Source organism: Dromiciops gliroides, chromosome 2, assembly GCF_019393635.1.
Source record: "Dromiciops gliroides isolate mDroGli1 chromosome 2, mDroGli1.pri, whole genome shotgun sequence".
In the NCBI taxonomy this organism is placed as follows: Eukaryota; Metazoa; Chordata; class Mammalia; order Microbiotheria; family Microbiotheriidae; genus Dromiciops; species Dromiciops gliroides.
Window position 1 is genome coordinate 166902480 of NC_057862.1, and position 21360 is coordinate 166923839.

The 21360-nt window shown below is 38.4% G+C and overlaps 1 protein-coding gene across 1 annotated transcript in view; it reads right to left on the bottom strand.

Annotated features, from left to right (window-relative positions):
• The window catches only part of TMOD2 (tropomodulin 2), a 55913-nt gene that overhangs the window by 9433 nt on the left and 25120 nt on the right, over positions 1-21360 (bottom strand). Inside the window, exons 6-9 of the mRNA XM_043983467.1 lie at positions 19234-19364; positions 14782-14889; positions 13357-13500; positions 4669-4813 (exon numbers count right to left, since the gene is read on the bottom strand). Coding sequence (XP_043839402.1) covers positions 4669-4813; positions 13357-13500; positions 14782-14889; positions 19234-19364 — 528 coding nt within the window. The remainder of the gene's footprint in view (positions 1-4668; positions 4814-13356; positions 13501-14781; positions 14890-19233; positions 19365-21360) is intronic.

Genomic DNA, 21360 nt, shown 5'->3' on the forward strand with positions numbered 1-21360 from the left:
TGAGGGACATAACCATAATTTAATTATGTGTATTAAAGAAGGCAAAAACCTGGGCACCAAATATGTCCATCTATAGTGTCAAACTCAAATATAAATATTTGGGGTTAGGAAACCAGAAATTAATATCTATGTTGTATTATATTTTTGTTTATGTTGTTACTTATTGCCCAATTACATTTTAATCTGGTTTGGTGGGATTTGGGAGTCAGATTAGGCCTGAGTCTGTTGTAGAGGGTGTTTTGTACACAATCCACAAAAGGAAGAGAGATTTCCTAGGTGCTGAAGTCCAGCAGGTGATCCTGCTTTCAGATAACACTGGGTTGATTGCATTTAACTTTAGACCATTATATAGTTTCCTGAGTGAAATCTGCAGCTGCTCAGAAGAGATGAGTCTAGTAATCCATACAGGAAAAACCAAGCAGATGAAGCATGTAATAAACTGCTCATACGATTGCTAGCAGATGTGCAGACAGTTCACTGAGTTAGGAAAACAGAACATGTATCTCGGACAGGTACTGAAGATTAACCATAAGTGGGCCGGGATTGATGGAATAAGGGAAGGGCTGCATAGCATATGTTAAACTGCATAGTACTTTTATCTATCTATCTATCTATCTATCTATCTATCTATCTATCTATCTATCTATCTATCTATCTATCTATCTATCTATCTATCTATCTATCTATTTAGCAGGGCAATGAGGGCTAAGTAACTTGCCCAGTGTCACACAGCTAGTAAGCGTCAAGTGTCTGAGGCTGGATTTGAACTCAGGTTCTCCTGAATACAGGACCAATGCGTTTATCCACTGAGCTACCTAGCTGCCCTCTGCATAGTACTTTCATTTTAATTAATTAATTAATCTATTTATCTATCTATTCATTCATTCATTCATTTGCTCATTTACTCATTCATTCATTCATTCATTCATTCATTTAGTACTTTTAAAGATCCCAAGCTGCCGTGATTTTTTGAAAGCATAAAAATCTTTCTTTGCTTCTCTACTGAAATCTGTATCTGCTATGTACCATCCCTAGCAATTTCATATTGCATATAACCTGGCTAATTCAGAGTGTTTACTTTCCACATAGCCACTATTGCCTCTCTAAGTGCTTCATCTACTTTTTGTTCAGGGGAAAATGGAGCATGGGGGTCATATAGTGGTTCCTACCACAGAATGGCTGAATAGCTAGAGTCAGAGAGGAATTGTTAATGGTTCAATGACAACCTAGAAGGTCTTGAGGGGAGTGCTACAGGGATCTGGGTTTGATCCTGTGTTGTTTAACATTTTGATCAATGACTTGGATATGTATATATACAGACATATACATACATACACATACATATACATACATATACATATATATACATATATATATATATATAGTGGGGGGGGCAATGAGGGTTAAGTGACTTGCCCAGGGTCACACAGCTAGTAAGTGTCAAGTGTCTGAGGTCAGATTTGAACTCAGGTCTTCCTGAATCCAGGGCTGGTGCTTTATCCACTACACCACCTAGCTGTCCCCAAGGTATATATTTTCATCAAATTTGCAGATGACACAAAGTTGGGAGGGATAGATAACACACTAGATGACAGGGTTGGGATCCAAAAAGGTCTTGACAAAGCAGATTATTGAACTGAATCTAATAAGATAAAACTCAATAGCAAAAGAATATAAAGTCTTATACTTGGGTTCAAAAAATCAGCTTTATAAGTACATAATGGAAGAAGCCTGATTTAGATAGCACTTTGTCCAAAAAAGTTCTGGGTGTTTTAGTTGACTGTAAACAGTATGATATAGCAGTCAAAAATCTAAAGTGATTTTTGGACTCAATTACAAGAGGTATAACTTCCAGGAATAAGGCGGTGAGAGTCCCTCTATTTTCTACCCTAATGAAGTCACAATATGGAATACTGTGTGCCATTCTAGGCTCCTCAGTTTAAGGACTTTGATAAAGTAGAGAGCATCCAGAGAAGGGAAAACAGTATGGCAAAAGGCCTGTCATTTGAGTACTAGTTGAAGGAACTGGGATTTGTATTAATTTATAGAAGAGAATATACTGGGAGAGGGAGGGCATGATAGTTACTCTTCAAGAATTGGAAGGATGCTACATTAAATTTATTCTGTTTGGTGCAATAGGACAGAATCAGAAGCTAGGAGTGGAAGATCTCCTAACCCCTTCACTGGGGGGGTCTCGAAAGAGAGGTTAAATAACCATTTGTTGTTGCTTAGTCATTTTAGTAATGACTGATTCTTTGTGATGCCATCTGGGTTTTTTTTTTGTTTTTTGTTTTGGCAAAAGATACTAGAGTGGTTTGCCATTTCCTCTTCCAGATGATTTTACAGATGAGAAAACTGAGCCAGAGTTAAATGACTTGCCCACGGTCACACAGCTAGTAAGTGCCTGAGGACATATTTAAACTCAGGAAGAAGAGTCTTTACAAATCCAGGCTTGGTGCTCTATCCATTGCACCACTTAGCTACCTGATGGTTTGTTAACATATATTATAGTGGGGATTCTCTTTAGGTATGGTTTGGACTTGGTGGCCATTGAAGTCTCATCCAACTCTCAAATTCTGTGGTTCTCTGCAGGAATCTTGTATTACTTTCATATGAATGCAAGACATATTGTTGAAGTTAAGGCAACATTTCTGCTCTACCATATCCAATGCTTTTTTAGAGTCAAATGATGAAATCAAATGGGACCTTTCATTCTTTACATTGTTCAGGCAATTGTGTGACTGTAAAGATATGGGGGGCAGCTAGGTGGAGCAGTGGATAAAGCACTGGCCCTGGATTCAGGAGGACCTGAGTTCAGAGCTGACCTCAGACAATTGACACTTACTAGCTGTGTGACCCTGGGCAAGTCACTTAACCCTCATTGCCCTGCAAACAAAACAAAAACAAAACAAAAACAAAAAAAAGATATGGTCTGCTGTAGAATATTGTTTACAAGACTGTTCTCTTTTGATGCCTTCAAGGATGCCATCATTCTGTATGTAGATTATTCTCAGAGATTTTTGTAGAGACAGCAAAACAACATATGAGTTGATAGTGGCTTTCAAATTACTTGGGACAACCAATGATTTCTATATGGTTTCATTTTGTAACAGCAATGGTCATGCAGGGGTCTGGGTCAGGAAGACCTGAGTTCAAATCCAGCCTTGGATGCTTACTAGCTATGTTATCCTAGGCAAGTCACTTACCCTCTGTCTGCCTCAGTTTCCTCAACTGTAAAATGGGAATAATAACACCTACTTCACAAGGTTATTGTGAGGGTCAAGTGGGATAATATTTGTAAAAGTGCTTAGCACAGTGCCTGATACATAGTAGGTACTAATTCTCTTTCCTTCCCCTTCTATAGTTTCATATAAACATCAAGGACTATGAAATTAAAATTCGAACGTGGTAGCAACTTTCCCATTATTACCTTTTAAAAATTATCAGTGAAAATTCAGGGAACTCTGGATTTTATGGTGAACTTAAATGGTTTCAGCTTTTTGATTTTCTAAAATTTTATTGATCAGGAACAAAAGTCATAACCCAATGAACCCTCTTTTTCTTTATTATGACTTACGGACAATATGTTTTCCTTCTAACTTCCTTATGAACTAGACACAGTTTTAAATAACTCTTTTGATTTCTAATTAATTACATTCCATAGACCATCAAGAGATGACTGAGTTTTGAAGTTGCCTCTTTAAAAAAAAACCCTGAATTACCTCATCATTTCAGATGGCTAACAAGATTAAAGGGAAGAAAAAAGAATAGGAATATTTTAACTAATGCTTAGCATCAAAGTAGTGCTATCCATCTGCAGCATTAAATGGAAAACAGAGGAAAGTTAAGTAGGGAGACTGCTTGGAAGATCTCAGTGGTTTTTTAGATACTTCTGAGTTGGGTTTTCACAGTGACTTTATTATTTTGTTTGATATTTTGTGAATTCCTCAAATCAGACATGCCTATATTCAAATGCAAGAACTAATATGAATCCTAAAAGTCAAACGTAAGTGATTTAGGGAATAACTCTCTGTTCCTCTCCATTGGCACAGATAACTAAAGATTATGTATAAATGTTAATGCATATCATTTGATTCAATAACTATTTATTAAATACCTATAAGGTACAGTTAAATAAGATATTGAAAAAAGAAGATAAGATAAAAAACAAAAGCTATTTGGTAAGAGGAGATGAAATTCTTACTTTGATGGAATGGTTTAAGTCAGAGGTTCTTAACCTTTCTTGTTCACTAGACCCCTTTGTTAGTATGGTGAAGCCTACAGACCCCTTCCCCAAATAATGTTTTGAAGTGCATAAAATATACTATACAGGATTGTATGAGGAATCAATAATACTGAAATATAGTAATCAAAATATTAGAGGGAAAAAAACCAAGTTCATGGACCCCAAGCTAAGAACACTTGGTTTAGATGAATCAAAAACATCGAGTATTGGGATGCTCCCATTAGCAATAAATCTGGTGAAGTACTAGATGACTCTGAGGTTAATATAAATGGTTATCTATTAAATTATGTATCTGAAATGTAAAGATGGGATTGTCTAAAAATGGTCACCATACTTTTGTAGTTTTTAATATCCTATCATCCATTAAATGTAAAGCATCAAGAAAGCAACATTAAATTACAGTTAAATTTACAGTATTTTACCTAGATCATTATTCTTTGTGATAGCAGCTGCTACCCTGGTTCTTGGCCCTTGTTTTGTAAACTGGTATCCAAACTTGAGAATCATTGAGTTCTCCTCAAGCATCTGGGCAATTTCCATTTCTACAGCTGTTCCCAACTGCTGTCTCTGGGTTGTGAACAGACATATATAAACATACACAGAGAAAAACACACCAAGAAAGAAGAGAAAACATTTACTTTCATAAGATATAATTTAAATCACTAAGAAGCTTAATGAAAACAAAAGTAGTTATATTTTAGCTTTTAAAATGATAAAGATGGGGGCAGCTAGATGGCGCAGTGGTTAAAGCGCTGGCCCTGGATTCAGGAGTACCTGAGTTCAAATCCAGCCTCAGACACGACACTTACTAGCTGTGTGACCCTGGGCAAGTCACTTAACCCCCATTGCCCCGCAAAAAACAAAAACAAAACAAAACAAAAAACGATAAAGACAAAAAACACTGGTCAATCTGTAACTTAGTCTACCCATCTGAAGAAGATTCTACTTTAGACAATGTCATCAGAATCATTCTCATCTGTAGCAAGTTTAAAAGTGAAGATCGGTCAACTGGTGCCTACCACCTGATCACCTAATCTTTTTGGGTTGAAGAAATTGGGCAAATCATTTATGAAGAAGGAAAAAGAGAAATGGGAAGAAAATTAAAACTGAGGCTAAAACTTGGTGCTTTTTGTTTTCTACTGAATGTTTACAAGGAAGACAGTGTGGTGTAATGGAAGGAGCTATTGGCCTTAGAGACAAGGAGACTTGAGGTCTAATACTTGCCTTGGCACTAATCTAATTATGTGACCCAAAGCAAATTCCTTCACCTTTTGGTAGAATAATGAGGTTGGACCAGATGTTCTCTAAGATCTTTCTATTTTAACATGGGTAAATAATCAAATGGAGTTTAAAAAAATTAAATGACTTTACATTAACTGAATGTTGAATGTAGCTCCCAGGGGTGCAAACCAGAAAATTAATTTACAATATTCAATATTCTGCCAATTGGTGAATTTTACCTCTTCCTAAAGTACAAGTCTGACCATGTTGTCCATAGACTCAGAAATGTTCAGAGGCCCCCTATTACCTCTAGAGAAAAATATGAACTTCTCTGCTTGGCATTTAAACTCATTCCTGATCTAACTTCGCTCTACCTTTTTGTGCTTCTTGAATATTCCTCCCTTTCACATACTCTACATTCCAGTCAGATTAGACTACTTTCCCCAAACTCAGCATTCCAATACCCACCCCTGCCTGTGGCTTCCTCCATGCCCAGAATGCACTGTCGTCTTGCCTTTGTCTTTTAGCTTTCTTCAAGGTTCAACTCAGGTAATAACAATAACAACAATAATAATAAGTAATAAATAGTAATATCAATTTCTCATGTAATCAGCTTCTGATAACAACAACAATAATAATAGCATTTACATGGATGGCACTTTAAGGTTTACAAAGTGCTTTACAAATATCATCTCATTTTATCTTCATGACAACCTTGGAAGGTAGAAGCTATTATTATTGTTATTCTTTTTTAAAAAGTAATAAGCATTTTTATTTATAGTTTAGGGTTCCAATTTTTATCCCTCCTTCCCTCCCTCCCGAGGTGGTAAGCAATCAGATATAGGTTATATGTGTACAATTATGTAAAATTACCATATTGGTGTTTTGTATAAGAAAACATGTATAAAAGAAAAAAAATTAAAGAAAGTGAAAAATAGCATGCTTTAGTCTGTGTTCCATTAATATCAGTTCTTTCTTTGGAGTTGGATAGTATGTTTCATCAATAGTCCTTTGGGATTTTCTTGGATCATTGTATTGTTGAGAATAGTTAAATCTTTCACAATTCTTCATCAAACAATATTGCTGTCTCTGTGCACAATGTTCTCTTGGTTCTGTTCAATTCACTATATATAATTTCATATATGTCTTTCCGGGTATTTCTGAAATCGGCCTGCTTGTCATTTCTTATAGCACTGTTATTATTATTATTCTCATTTTACAGATGAGGAAACTAAGGCAGACAGGTGAAGTGACTCACCCAAGGGCACATAACTAAGTAGTATCTGAGGGAAGATTTGAATTCAGGTGTCCCTGATTCCAGTCCAGCACTCTAAGCTGCCCACTGATTTCATAGTTATTGATGTTTCCCTCAAATGATTTCGTATTTTTCTAGCTATTTACATGTTGTATTTCCTGGTACAACGAAAACTTCTTGAAGGCAGGGATTACTTTACATTTTGTATTTGTAGGCCTAGGACTTCTATGTGTCTTACACAGAGTAGGTCTTTATAAGTGCATTTGGTTTGGATAATACATAAACTGAAGGTCACAATTATAATCTGATTATCTTCTGATTGCTTGTCATGACTCACTGCAAGTCCAAATGAATTACCTAATTGGACTTCACAGTAATTCCTCAACTTTTAAAAAAATCATAAGCATTTTTTGGATTAAATTGAAGGGAAACATTTTTAATATTGAGGCACAAGGTACTTAGTGATGAATTAGAGGGAGGAAGTTAAAAATGGGATTTTTTTTTTACAAAGGCTTTATTTTCTTCTCATGAGAAAGAGGCACCCTAGTGTGCAGCTATTGGGTGCCCCAAAATGGGAATTTTTAAAGAACTAAGGGTAACAAATTACTTTGTAAAAACTGAAACAATAATGAAGGGCCTGCGTCTTGTGTGTGTGTGTGTATGTGTGTGTGACAGATATTGCAACTACATTCCTCTCCTCTAGTAGTCAACAGTTATTTCAACTGTTTAACTTCATACGTTGCTGAGTTTTCCCAACATTGCTAGAAAGAGCTGTAGATGTAGTTTTATAACACACCACAAGATGGGGCCATTACCCTATAAAAAATGACTACTCAATAAAAATGAAAAGACCCCCTCAAAGCTCTCTAGATCTGTAATTTTTTTTTTTTGGGGGGGGTCTTAAAAGGTTTCCCAGCTGTCCCATCAAGGAGTCTATGTATCCACCCTTCCTTTGTAGTATGCTTTTCTAGCAACTTTTTTCAAAGCTTTGTTTGCTTATATTTTTCATCTACATTGTAGGGGTTTTTTTGACAAAGTTGGTGTTAAATAGCATCACTGCTATTCTAGGGAAGTCCACAGCCAATGACCTGAATGTTCCATTTGGACAATATACCACTTATATTATATAGTGCCATACAATTTAATAAACATTTTCACATCCATTATATCATTTGATTTTTGAAACAATCCTGTGGATTAGTCAGGGCAGGTATTATTATTATAAGGAAACTGAGTCTCAGTGTGATCTGGCCAAGATCAAACAGCTAATTAGAGGCTGGGCTGAGACACACATCTAGATTTTCTGACTCCAAGTTCAGGCTGGAGAACACTGCTGCCTCTCATTTACGTAAAAAAATCAAACTACTGGGACTTTCCTATTAAAATTATTTTGTTTGGAAGTCTTTCCAGGGACTATTAAAATGAGATTTTTATCATGGTACATAATCCTTTTTCTCCCCTTGGTTTCATATTCCTAGCTCTGCCATTTAATTGACCTTGGGTAATTAATTTAATCTGATATTCAGTTTCATCTATAAAATGGGGATAATAATACCTGCATTACTTACTTCATAGGGTTAATGGGAATATGGGTTTTTTTGTAAATACAAAAGTGTCATATAAAGGTAAACTCATTTTTTAGAAGAATTACACCTCCTATCATTAAATGTACATTCAAATTATCTTCTGAAATCAGGATAGAGTAATGGGCCTGGAATCAGGAAAACCTGAGTTCAAATCCAGGCTCAGACATTTACTAGCTGGGTAACCCTGGTTAAGTCTCTGTCTCTGTCTCTGTCTCTCTGTCTCTGTCAATCTCTCTGTCAATCTCTCTCTCTCTCTCTCTCTCTCTCTCTCTCTCTCTCTCTCTCTCTCTCTCTCTCTCTCTCTCTCTCTCTCTCTCTCTCTCCCCACCCCTCTTCTCCCCCTCCCATCTGTCTCTTTGCCTCAGTTTCCTCAATTGTAAAATGAGGCTAGTAACAATTACCTCCCAAGGTTGTTGTGAAGATTAAATGAGATAAAATCTGTAAAGTTCATAGCTTAATCAATTAATAAATGAATGTGTTTCTTTTTTTAGAAGATCATCTAGTCTAATAATTTTATTTTACAGGTGAAGAATTGAGGCCCTGAAATGGGTAAGGACTTGACCAAGGGTCATAAGTAGCAGACCTGGGATTCTAGTTCAGGTCTTCTGATTCCAAACCAGAGCTATTTCCACTTATTATATTGTCCACTTGACTAATTTGTTACAATATCCCTTGAATTTTCTATTTTTCATAAGTGATACCTGATGGAATTATAATGAGCAGAACTTTATGGACTTCTCATTTACCTGGTGCCTCATTTGTAAATGGCTCTTGTCCATTACCCACTGGATTCTTAGTAGGCATACACTCCAGTCCCTTTGTCTGCTACTTATGATGCAATTATAGTTTCATATTCTGGATTTCTGTATCCTGTTGACTTAAGCTAAGCCCTTCAGCTAAATCAACAATGCTCTTTCCCTCTTCTTGTCACAAGGAGAGAGAAGTACACCACAGAAGTCAAATAGAAGAATTTGGTAAATCTTTTCCAGAGTGACTTAAGATGAACCATGAGGTTAGTGACTTAAGAGGGATTTGAAGTGACAAATGCAGGCTGCATGTTCATATTTTCAAATATCAAAATTAACTAAAATTGTCAATGGTCTAGATTATTAGGTGGATTTTAAGTGGGAAGTTGGGGGTATGGATTCTGCACTGGGGTTTCAAAATGACCTAAGCCCCCTCCCAAGCAAAAATGTAAATACACTTTGAAATAAGCAGGTCTTAGGTCTCTTAGCAATGTTTTTCCAAAGTTTTGAAACAACTTCTCCTTCAACTTTTCATTACTTCATAATTGTTCTCAGCTTGTTCCATTTAAACATCCGGCTACTCTATCTCTTCCTTACTCTCTTTTTCTTAGTATTCTTGATAGCCCCCTTCCTTACACTTTTGTCCCAGGTACCCAGCAACAGACAAAAAACATGGCAGTGTGTGGGCTAGTGTAGCAATTTATAGGAAAAGTACCCATGGGATGTCCCTAGATCATAGTTCTGAATTTGGTCAGACTGAGTCTGGGAAATTGGTTCCATGGGCATTTTGAAGAAGCAAAGAGGAATTGATCTGGGGGTGAAGGGCCTAATCTCAGTCCTAGAGATGTACAGGTATTCAAGAAGGATGTTTCTGCCTTGCCCATCCTCTTTCCCATCTCTTCCTACATATTGACTTAATGCTAAGCAGTTCAGGAGGAAGTTTAAGGAATAATGAAGTTTGAACTGAACTAGGCTGTCCAAGATTCTGCTGAATTGGGTCCGAAAACTGAGGAATGTTACAGAACCACAACACAGGCATCCCTCTCCTCCTCCTTACCCCTAATGGACCTAGCTGGGGCAGAAGACAGATCCAGCACAAGATATTCAGGAGACTTCTAGATTAGACCTTCAGTTCTACTCCATGGAGCTAGCAACATGGTATCCCATTGTCTCTAGCAGCTTTCCCCCTCTACCATTCCCCCTCTCACTAATCTTTGTTCTCTTCTTGTCTACTGGCTACTTTTCTGCTGCCTACAAACATGCCCATTTCTTCCTCACCCTTAAAAATTTCTGTCCATTCTTGCTAGGGATCATCTTATATATCTCCTCCCTTTTGTGACCAAACTCCCTAATAAGATTATCTATAATTAATTGGTGTCTCTACTTCTCTCACTCTCTTAATGCAGTCTGGCTTCCAGTCTCTGAATTCAACTGAAATTATTCTTAACTGCCAAACCTAATAAACTTTTCTCAGTCTTCATCCTTCTTCACCTCCCTGCAGCCTTTGACATGGCGCTGATCAACTTCTTCTCTCTTGGCTCTCCTACTCCTCAGTGTCCTTTGTTGGAAACCTTCATTTAGGTCCTAGCTTCTTACATTCTTTTTGTTGTTGTTGTTCTTGAGGCAATTGGGGTTAAGTGACTTGCTCAGGGTCACACAGCTAGTAAGTGTCAAGTATCTGAGGTCAAATTTGAACCCAGGTCCTCCTGACTCCAGGGCCGGTACTCTATCCGCTGTGCCACCTAGCTGCCCCTAGGTCCTAGCTTCTTAAACGGTGGGTCTCAACACCATATGGGGGTAATTGAATGTGGTGGTTGTGAAAAATCTGGCAACAGTAAAAAGTTATGTATACCTATTTTATATACTTATATATTCTGGGGTCATGCAAAAATTTCTTGGGAAAAGGGGGTCATGAGTGGAAATAGTTTAAGAAGCCCTGATCTAGGTTCATGCTTGATAACCATAGCTGTCCATTTAGGGCTCTATTTTGGGCCTTTTTCTCTTCTCTTCCTATATTAACTTGCTTGATAATCTCATCAGTTCCCATGGATCCCATGTAGATGATTCTCAGATCTATATTTTTCAGTCTTAACCTTTTTCTTGATTTCCAGTCTCACATCCCCACCTGTCTATTGGACATCTTGAAATGGATATCCTATGGCCATCTCAAACTCTATATGGCCAAAACTGAAATCATCTTTCCTGCCAAACCCTCACCTTTTCCTAAACTCAGTCAGTAAACATTTATTAAGTGAGTAAGAAAGGCAGAAGATAGTCCCTGCTCTCAAGGATCTCACAGTTTAACAAAGGGCAAGGGTAGGGGGACTCAACATGTAAACAACTACATATAAACAAGCTCCACACAGGACAAACTGGAGAGAATCAGCATCCCTATTATGGTCAAAGACACCATCATCCTTCCAGTCAGTCATCCAGGCTAGCAATCTAGGTGGTAATCTTGACTCCTCATTCTCTCTCACCCCCTATATCTGATTGGTGGCCAAGTTTTGGTCCATTTTACCTCTGGACCACACTCTCTTCTCTTTTCTCATATTGCTGCCGCCCTATGCCTGGACTGTTGCAATAACCCGCTGGTTGTCTGTCCTGCCTTGAGTCTTTATCTCTGCTCTTCTCCATCCTCCACTCAGCCACCAAAGTGATCTTCCTAAAGGAAAGGTCTCACCATGTCACCTCCCTCCCCTCCACGTACTAACCCCTATCTACTCAATAAATTCCAATGGATCAAATATAAAGGCTTCTGTCTGGCTTTGAAAGCTCTTTATTTTATTTTTTAAAAAAAATTTATTTAATGTATTTTAATTTATTTATTATGTATTTTTTTGGTGAGGTGGGGTTAAGTGACTTTCCCAGGGTCACACAGCTAGTAAGTGTTAAGTGTCTGGATTTGAACTCAGGTCCTCCTGAATCCAGGGCCAGCACTTTAACCACCATCTAGCTGCTGCCCCCCGCCCCCATGGCCTTTTTTTTTTTTTTTGCGGGGCAATGGGGGTTAAGTGACTTGCCCAGGGTCACACAGCTAGTAAGTGTCAAGTGTCTGAGGCTGGATTTGAACTCAGGTACTCCTGACTCCAGGGCCGGTGCTTTATCCACTGCGCCACCTAGCCGGCACCCCCCCCCCCCCCCCATGGCCTTTTCTTAATCCCCATTCTCCTTCTCTCTTGACACTCCCTCCCTCCTGGAAGCTCTCTTCTCTCTAGCTTTTTGGGACTTCACTCTCCCTTGGTTCTCTGTCAACTTATCTGACCACACCTTCTCAGTCTCCTTTGCCCCGTCTTCATCTATACTCCCTCTAAACTGTAGATGCCTCCACAGGGTTCTGTTCTGGGCTACTTTCTCTTCTGCCTCTATACTACCTTCATTTGGTGATCTCATCATTGTAATGAATCTGCTTACCATCTCTATCTTGATGACTCTCAGATCTATTTTACAATCTCACATTTCCACCAGCTTTTCAGACATCTCAAATGAGATGTCCAGTAGACATCTTAAACACAACATGTCTTTCCCCCTTAACCTTCCCTGCCTCCTAACTTCCTTCTTACTGTAGATGGCAACACTATTCTTCCAATTCCTTAATTATTTCCCATTCATCCTGCACATAGCTTGGCTGTGCACATTTAGTTGCTTATTGTCTCCCCCATTATATTGTGAGCTCCTTGAGGGCAGAGACTGTCTTTTGCCTCTTTTTGTATGCCTGGCCCTTAAATATTCATTGACTGACTGCCTGAACTTAGGAGAGGGACCTTTATGACTATTCTGACTCTGCCTGAACACCCTCCTCCCCTCCTCAAGAAGCAGCAGAAGCTGATTATAGCTAGTCACATGAAGGACAGGAGGAGAGCAGACAGAAGAGCTGGCTGAGGAGTCAGCAAGGGTGACTGCATTAGGCCTGTTGGTCTGCACTTGCTCGCCCTAGAACATGTTGGCAATATTGTATGAGGAAAAAGAACCATTTTAAAAAATGGTACCTGAGTTTCTGGGTGTGGCAATTTTCTTTCCCTTCTTTGATGAGGGTGGGATTGAAGGGACAGGGGAAAGTCAGGGACCGAGGTGGGCTGGGCTAGGCTGGGTCTGGGTTCTAGACTTTAGGAGAAAATGATAATGATGGCTGCCCCCTACTCCAATGTATCAACACCACATGCCTTGTCTCCTCAAATGCTTTCCTAAGCCTAGACTAGTGAGTGTTTTCTCCCCACAGCCTGCATAAGCTTTGGGCCGTCACTCCCTCATTCTCTGCACAGCAGAAGTCCTTGCACTGTTCCAAGAGATGCTTGAGCTTACCTGGTTGTCTATCTTGATCTCTGTCAGGGTCTCGTTTTCTTTCAAGGCATCCACCAGTGCCAGAATGCCAGTTCCAGTGACAAAGTTGGACTCGATATTTAGACTTTTCAATGTCTTGTTTACTTTTAACATATCTGCGAAAGCCTGGACATACAGGGAAGAAGACTCAATGAGTATTTCTGAAAGTTTCTGTGCAGAAATACTCAGCATACTGAACAGAGATGGCATTTGGTAATCATTAATTTAATCAAGAAAAACTTGGGGTTTAAGGTACATTATTTAGGGTATGATGAACAGGATACTATTAGAAAAACCTGGAAAGACCTACATGAACTGAAGCAGAGTGAAATGCACTGTATACAAAATAACAGCAATAGTGTAAAATGAAAAAAAAAAATTAAACAATTCAAGGTCAAAAAAAAAAAAGAAAAACTTGGGTCCTAATAAACTATTCCCCAAATAGGATACTATATTAGTTTCCAGGGCCTTGAGTAGTCTGGAAATGAGAACTTCTTTACAGTAAGGAAGATCAGTTCTCTCTCTTTCTCTCTCTCTTTTTGGTGGGGCAATGGGAGTTAAGTGACTTGCCTAGGGTCACACAGCTAGTTAAGTGTCAAGTATCTAAGGTTGGATTTGAACTCAGGTACTCCTGAATCCAGGGTCAGTGCTTTATCCACTGCACCACCTAGCTGCCCCCAGGAAGATCAATTAAGATTTTTTAGAGCTACCTGCCTTTATCTTCCCTTTTCCCATTCCTTTCAGCTCACTTTTATGTCTTGTCTCTTTATCTATTAGAATAGAAGCTCGCTGAGGACAAGGGATGATCTTCCTGCTTGTATTTGTATCCCAAGTACTTAAATCTGTACCTGACACATAATAAGCACTTAAATGCTTGTTGACTGATTTACTTATGGAACTTACTCCCCATGCTCAGCAAAGTTTCCTTATGATTTGCCTAAATGATTTCTCCTTAGGTGTTTAAAATTTTTGGTTATTTGATCTCTCTCAGTAGTTGAAATCCAGTTAACTCAAATTCCTCCCCCCCTGCCATAAAATCATAACTAATGTGTTTATTTACTGTGAAGAGGATCCCTTATCTTTATGAAGAATATCTAATAGGGGGCAGCTAGGTGGTACAGTGGATAGAGCACCAGTCCTGGAGTCAGGAGGACCTGAGTTCAAATGTAGCCTCAGACACTTACCAGCTGTGTGATCCTTGGGCAAGTCTCTTAACCCTGATTGCCTCCCCACAAAATAAAATAGGAAAAAATAATAGGAAAAAAATGTTATATAGATTGTCCCAAAAGTTTTAGTGCAGTTATAAACGGTAGCTGCTTAAGACTTGCTCTGAGACTCTTGGGACACCCTGTATTTGCTTCCAATGGGTTGGGTTTTTCAGGTTACATTTTCAAGAGTGTTACTTACAATTGCAACAGGGTCATTGCTCCGAGTGGCAGCCAGGCTGAACTTTTTCACATGGGTGTTGGTCTCCAGAGCCTTTGCAAACTCCCTCAGGGTTGGAATGGGAATATTCTGTGATAGGAGGAGATTTAAGGCCATTAGACAGGCATCCTGAATTACAGACTCCTGATTTACAAAAGGTCCCATTCATCTAAGGGGCTAATTTCCAACCTCCCATTTGTCCTCTATTACTCTTCATTTTGGATAGGAACCATATTTTAGCCAGGACAGACTGTACCAACTCTTTGACCTAACGATACCTCCTTTCTATCACATGTCACTTAAACATAGCCTATCACTTCCTTCCTTCTCAATTAGGAAATTCCTACATCTACCACTTCTACTGATCATAGCCCAGATAATTATTGAACTACTGAATTTTAGTATTAGAAAGGACCCCAAGTGGCCAAATACCCTGATCCATTCCTGAAAAATAATTTCCTCTAAAACAATACCTAATAAATGGGCCTTGGCATCTAGCCTTCCTCTACCATGGAGGAATGAACTGTGCCTTTGGATAGTTCTAATTGTTAGGGAGTTTTTCCTTACAGCAAGCTTAAATTTACTTATTTATAACTTCCATACACTGTTCTTATTTTGGTTTTCTGTTATCAGGGAGAACAGGTCTCATCCCTTTTCCTATGGGACAATCCTTCAAATACTTAAATGCAGCTAGAATTTCCCTCCTGAGTCTTCCCTTTTTCAGACTATATATCTCAATTCCCTCAATCAACAAAGGTAGGAATCAAGATGAACTAACTGTCAAATTTAGGAAGAGGTAAGCTATAAAACTGGGAGCTCATATGGCATCCATGTTTCCCATTTCTGGACATACTCCAGCTTATTATTCCCTAGGCAGTAAATTGTGGTGGACAGAAATAAATGTAGAACTCTGGACTTGGTCTTCCCAGGAACAGAATATGGTTGGAGTATCATCTGCTCATTCCTAGAACAGCTAAAAGGATGATGGGATTAAAGTGAAGAATGTGAAAGGGAGTGATAGCAAATATGAGTAGAAAGGTAAGCAGGAGCCAGATGATTTAGATGCAATAGTCTTATTGAAAAGTGATGAGGGGGGCAGCTAGGTGGCGCAGTGGATAAAGCACCTGCCCTGGATTCAGGAGGACCTGAGTTCAAATCTGACCTCAGACACTTAACACTTACTAGCTGTGTGACCCTAGGCAAGTCACTTAACCCCCATTGCCCTGCAAAAAAAAAAAGAAAAAAGAAAAAAAAAGAAAAGTGATGAGGATCTGGACTGGGAGAAGGGCTTCAGAATGGGAGAGGAGGAGGAGGATGGATGGCAGAAATATGATAGAATCAACAAGCCTTGGTGACCTTTTTGATTTAGGCAGAGACATGCTGGAGTTAGTTTAAACCAGAGAATTAAATGTTAAATTTTCAGTTTAAGCATTTAAAACTTGAAACTCAGCAATACTACAAATCAGGGCTTGATTTATTATTGATTGTCTAGAGTGAAAAGTAATGGAAAAAATATTAATAATATAGATTAAATTTAAAAGTATGTCATTCACACTTTTTTTTGGGGGAGACCCTGTTGTTAAACATTTACCAGCACACCACTTGAGTCAGCATGTATTCCCACTCACAGAGTCTCACATTCACACAGAACTCACAGGTTAAGTTCAGGCCTTATTGAATGAAGATTATTGCAATAGTCTCTTTACTGGTCTTCCCTCAAGTCTCTCCCCTTTCCAATCTGTCCTCCACCCAGCTGTCAAATTAATATTTCTTTTCTATTGTTTTTTCTGGAGCAATGAGGGTTAAGTGACTTGCTCAGGGTCACACAGCTAGTAAGTGTCAAGTGTCTGAGGCCGGATTTGAACTCAGGTCCTCCTGAATCCAGGGTCAGTGCTTTATCCACTGCATCACCTAGTTGCCCCCCAAATTAGTATTTCTAAAGCACATATTATTCCATTCCTAAAAAAAAAAATCCAGGAATGTTTAACTTCTTTTGTCATGGATGCTGGTAAAGTCTATGAATCCCCTCTCGGAATAATGCTTTTAATTGTATCAAATTAAAAAGGAAAACAATTCTATTAAATACAGTTACAAATTTAAAAAACAAACAAACCAGGTTCATGGACCCCAGGTTAAGAACTCCTACAGAGGTTTGTTGTTTTTTGGTTTTTTGTCTTTAAGATAAAATAGAAACTCCACTATTTAGAGTTTAACGATCTTTACAATCTAGTTTAACATTATTCTCTTTCAAAAAGTCTACAATCCAGTCAAATTGAGGTATTTGCTATGGGATATTCCATCCGTTTTTTCTATGTCTTGGACACAGGTAGTCTCCCATGCCTGGAATGCATTCTCTCCTAACCTCTGCCTCTTAGAATTCTGGCTTCCTTTACGGGTCAGTTCAGGGGCCACTTCCTACATAAGGCTGATCCTGTTCCCCCTGGTAGTAAGCACCCTCACCCTCTCTCCTTCCCAAATAACTTTAAATTTACCCTTGCATATTTTGTGTTTATAATCATAGCTAGTGTTTATAGAGGACCTTAATGTTTACAAAGTACTTTATCAGCATACTTTGTATGCTGATAATAATTCTGGGAAGTAGGTGCTATTATTCTCATTTTATAGATGAGAAAACTGAGGCAGAGAACAGTTAAGTGACTTGCCTAGGGTCACACAACTAGTTAGTGTCTGGCATAGGATCTGGACTGAGGTCTCCTTGAGTCCCAATCCAGGGTTCTATTCACCAACATGCTTATGACTTTCTAGCATAGTGAATAGAATGCTGGTCTCTGACACATATTGGCTGTTTGACCCTGGGGAAGTCATTTAATTTCTGTGTCCCAGGCAGCTGCCTACAAGTATAAATTATAAAAGTTACTCATCAGCATTGATGAAAGGAATTTCCTTATAGGGAGTTGTCTACACCAAAGAAATTAAATGTTCAGACTTAAAAAAAAAAGATTTTTTGTTTTTACTGAAGTCTGTAAATGCCATTTCCCCACAACAGAATGTATATTCCTTGAAATTAGGGTATGTTTCACTTTTGTCTATGTCTCTCCAGAGTCTAGCACTATCCCAGGGACATAGTTGTTTAACAGGTGTTGATGAATTGACACACATCTAATATATTTATTTGTTATGCTTGACCATACTTAGTTGTTGGGGAAGGGGAATTGGTGGGAAGTGACAATGGATTTTAATGGAGAAAATAAAGCATTAAAAAAAAATGAACTGGGGGCAGCTAGGTGGAGCAGTGGATAAAGCACTGCCCCTGGAATCAGGAGAACCTGAGTTCAAATTCGGCCTCAGACACTTGACACTTACTAGCTGTATGACCCTGGGCAAGTCACTTAACGCCAATTGCCTCACACACACACACACACAAATAAATAAATAAAAATGAACTGAATGAGGAAAAGGATGATTCCAAGGCTGAAAATTAGATGCTTATTGAAAGGATAGTAGTATAGAGTAGTCGAAAGAACACTAACTTGGAAACCAGAGGCTCTGAGTTCAAATCTCACCTCTGCTAAGTTATTCATGGGAAAGTCGTTTAACCTCACTAGGCCTCAGTTTCTTCATCTGTAAAATGAGGGAATTGAACTAGGTGGTCTCAGAGTTCCCTTCCAGCCTTGGTTCTATTACTTCTATGGTGGAAATCTCAACAAAAGCAGGGAAATTCAGGGGAGGGATGGGTTTTGGGGAAAATCAATTCAGCTCCATTTTGGACTTGTTAAGTTTGAGATGTCTGTGGAACATCCTGGTAGAACTGTATATCTGGCAGTTTGAAATGCAGGGTTAGAGGATAGTTGAGTAATTAGGACTGTATATATTGATTTGGTAGTCATTTGTATAAAATCCCAATTCTATCATTTAAAATCCTTCCTTTCCTTCAGGGCCCAAGGGACCCTTTGGATTTGGGGTAAGAGGGATAGATAATTACCTCTGGTCCAGAGTACAATGCTTGAACTCTTTCGGGTCCAAACCTAAAACCCTGGGATTTGACTATCTTTAAATTGGCCTTCCAAAGAGGAAGGATCGGTTCACCATTGTTAATGAGAACACTCACACTGGTGTACTTTGTGCTCTCCTGGATTATGCTCTCTCACTCACTCAGTGGGGATGTTTGGCTTCCCTGGGGTCTATTTTAGCCTTCAACTTTCATGTGAAGCTGAGTAACAGGCTGAGAGCCATCTGCATAAGCACATATTTTAAGTTCCTTCTGTATTTAACTCAAGGACTGAGATTTCTTTCAAGGAACAGTGGGGACAACATCCTCATTTTCTTCATTTTACCAGCACATCTCACAACGCAGTAAAAATAAGAGATATTCTAAGCAGGTGTAAGTTGATAAGCAAGGAGGTAACAAGTTATCTCCAGCACATTTCCAGCCCTTACGGATGCAATCAAGTGACTGCTCCTGTAATTAAATACCTTAATGTTGTTGAGGTTGACTTCCTGAAGGCTGGGATCATTGGCTTTCAGCTGCTGCAAGCTTACTTCCACATTTGTGGGATTGGGTGGTTCCTCAAATATTGGCTTGACCTTTTCACCTTTGACCACATCTAAAACACAAGTTAATATTGTTGTAGAATTCAAGTTCTCTTCTGTTCAATCATGTGTGATAAAATTATTCTCAGAGTCAAAGATGATATCCCAAAGTGTCATTTCCATCATGGATTTCAGAAACTATGAAATCTAATATAAAAAATAGTCAGCTTTATTGGACAAGCAAGTGAACTATATGGCTTTAGTAATGATTAATTAATTCTGCCTGATGCTTATAACTTTAGTAGCTATGTTCAGGATTCAGGTATAGGAAGTGATCAAGGCCCTGGGACCATCACTAAAATAACCACATCAGAACTGCTCAGAAATATTGTGATAGGGCAACCAATTTAGATTTAGGTTCTGTGGTCCACTTTATAACTGCTTATAAATAAACAAATGTGCAGATAGCCATTTGTTATAGTACCTTTCCGAAACAGCACTTCCATATGAAGATGACTGACACATTATTATATAATAATACAGCAAACAGATGTAAATGCATGTGCATATATATAAGTACTATACAGGACAGCATACATAAGTATGTGTGCACACGAATACACATGTGTGTATATGTACATTTACACATATACAAGATAATATATGTATAAGTTACATGTATACACACATATATGCAATTAATTATCAATGTTCCTAGAAAATGGCACAAAAGTAAAAAATGCAATGTTGATACACTGAACCTATCAGAAATCGGGAGTGAAGTTCTCTTGAACACCAAAAGCTGTAATCTTTTGCTAAAGATTGCTAAAAATATACTGTTCTGCATATACTTCTTTATAACAAAATAGTAATTCTGATAATATGCACTTTTCCTAGCATAGTAACCACGAAAAAACTCATAAAATACAGTACACAAAATAAAACTGGTAACATGCAAAACATTTTTTCTTGTAATTCCCTAGAATTCTGTGACCTTTTGTGCTAACATCTCAATTAAAAAAAAATGTTTCAGACAATATTTATCTTTTATAACATCTGAAATCTACAGCAAATAAAATTCTTAAAATGAAAACATTTTTTTTTTTGCAAGGCAATTGGGGTTAAGTGACTTGCCTAGGGTCACACAGCTAGTAAGTGTCAAATATCTGAAGCCAGATTTGAACTTAGGTCCTCCTGAATCCAGGGCTGGTGCTTTATCCACTGCGCCACCTAGCTGCCCTGAAAACATTTTTTAACCTGAATCTTACCTTCCACTGTGTCAGATGGCAGTGTGAGGACATTGTACTGAGTACTATACTACTATAAACCTCTCTACTTTGGTGGCCCTTTGAAAACTAAGGGAGAGTGGTAGCTAGGTGATGCAGTGGATAAAGCACCAGCCCTGGATTCAGGAGGACCTGAGTTCAAATCCGGCCTCAGACACTTGACACTTACTAGCTGTGTGACCTTGGGCAAATCACTTAAGCCTCATTGCTCTGCAAACAAAACAAAACAAAACAAAAAAACAAAAACAAAAACAAAACAAAACTAAGGAAGAGGTTGCTGGGAGTTTAGCTACTGCTGACAGAAGATATCACCTCCAACACTCCGTCCTTCATGGCTGGTAGATGGCACTGGAGATTGTGAATGACACACTCACTTGAAATAATCCAACAGCAATGTCTGCTTTGTGCACAATTTGAGATCCTTAAGGGTCTCAGAGTATGGGAGTACAGAAGAGGAGAGTTGACATTTAACCTTAAAGCTTCGACTGATGATGGGATTGACAACCTCAATGACAACAGTTAGTTGGTCAATTATGGCATGCCACTCTTAAGGGTTGGAAACTGTGGGTGGCACAATCATTTTTCTCTTTATGGTATATAAATATGTGAATATGCATAGTTGCCAACACAAAAGTGAAAATGAGGTTACTAATAAAATCATGTGAGTGCTTGATGTCATGAGAGTTAAATGCTGAGGGTTGAATATAACTGTATACACATAAACACATCCTTACTTATGGCATGCACCTTTATTCATGGCTTATGATGGAAAATGAAATGACAT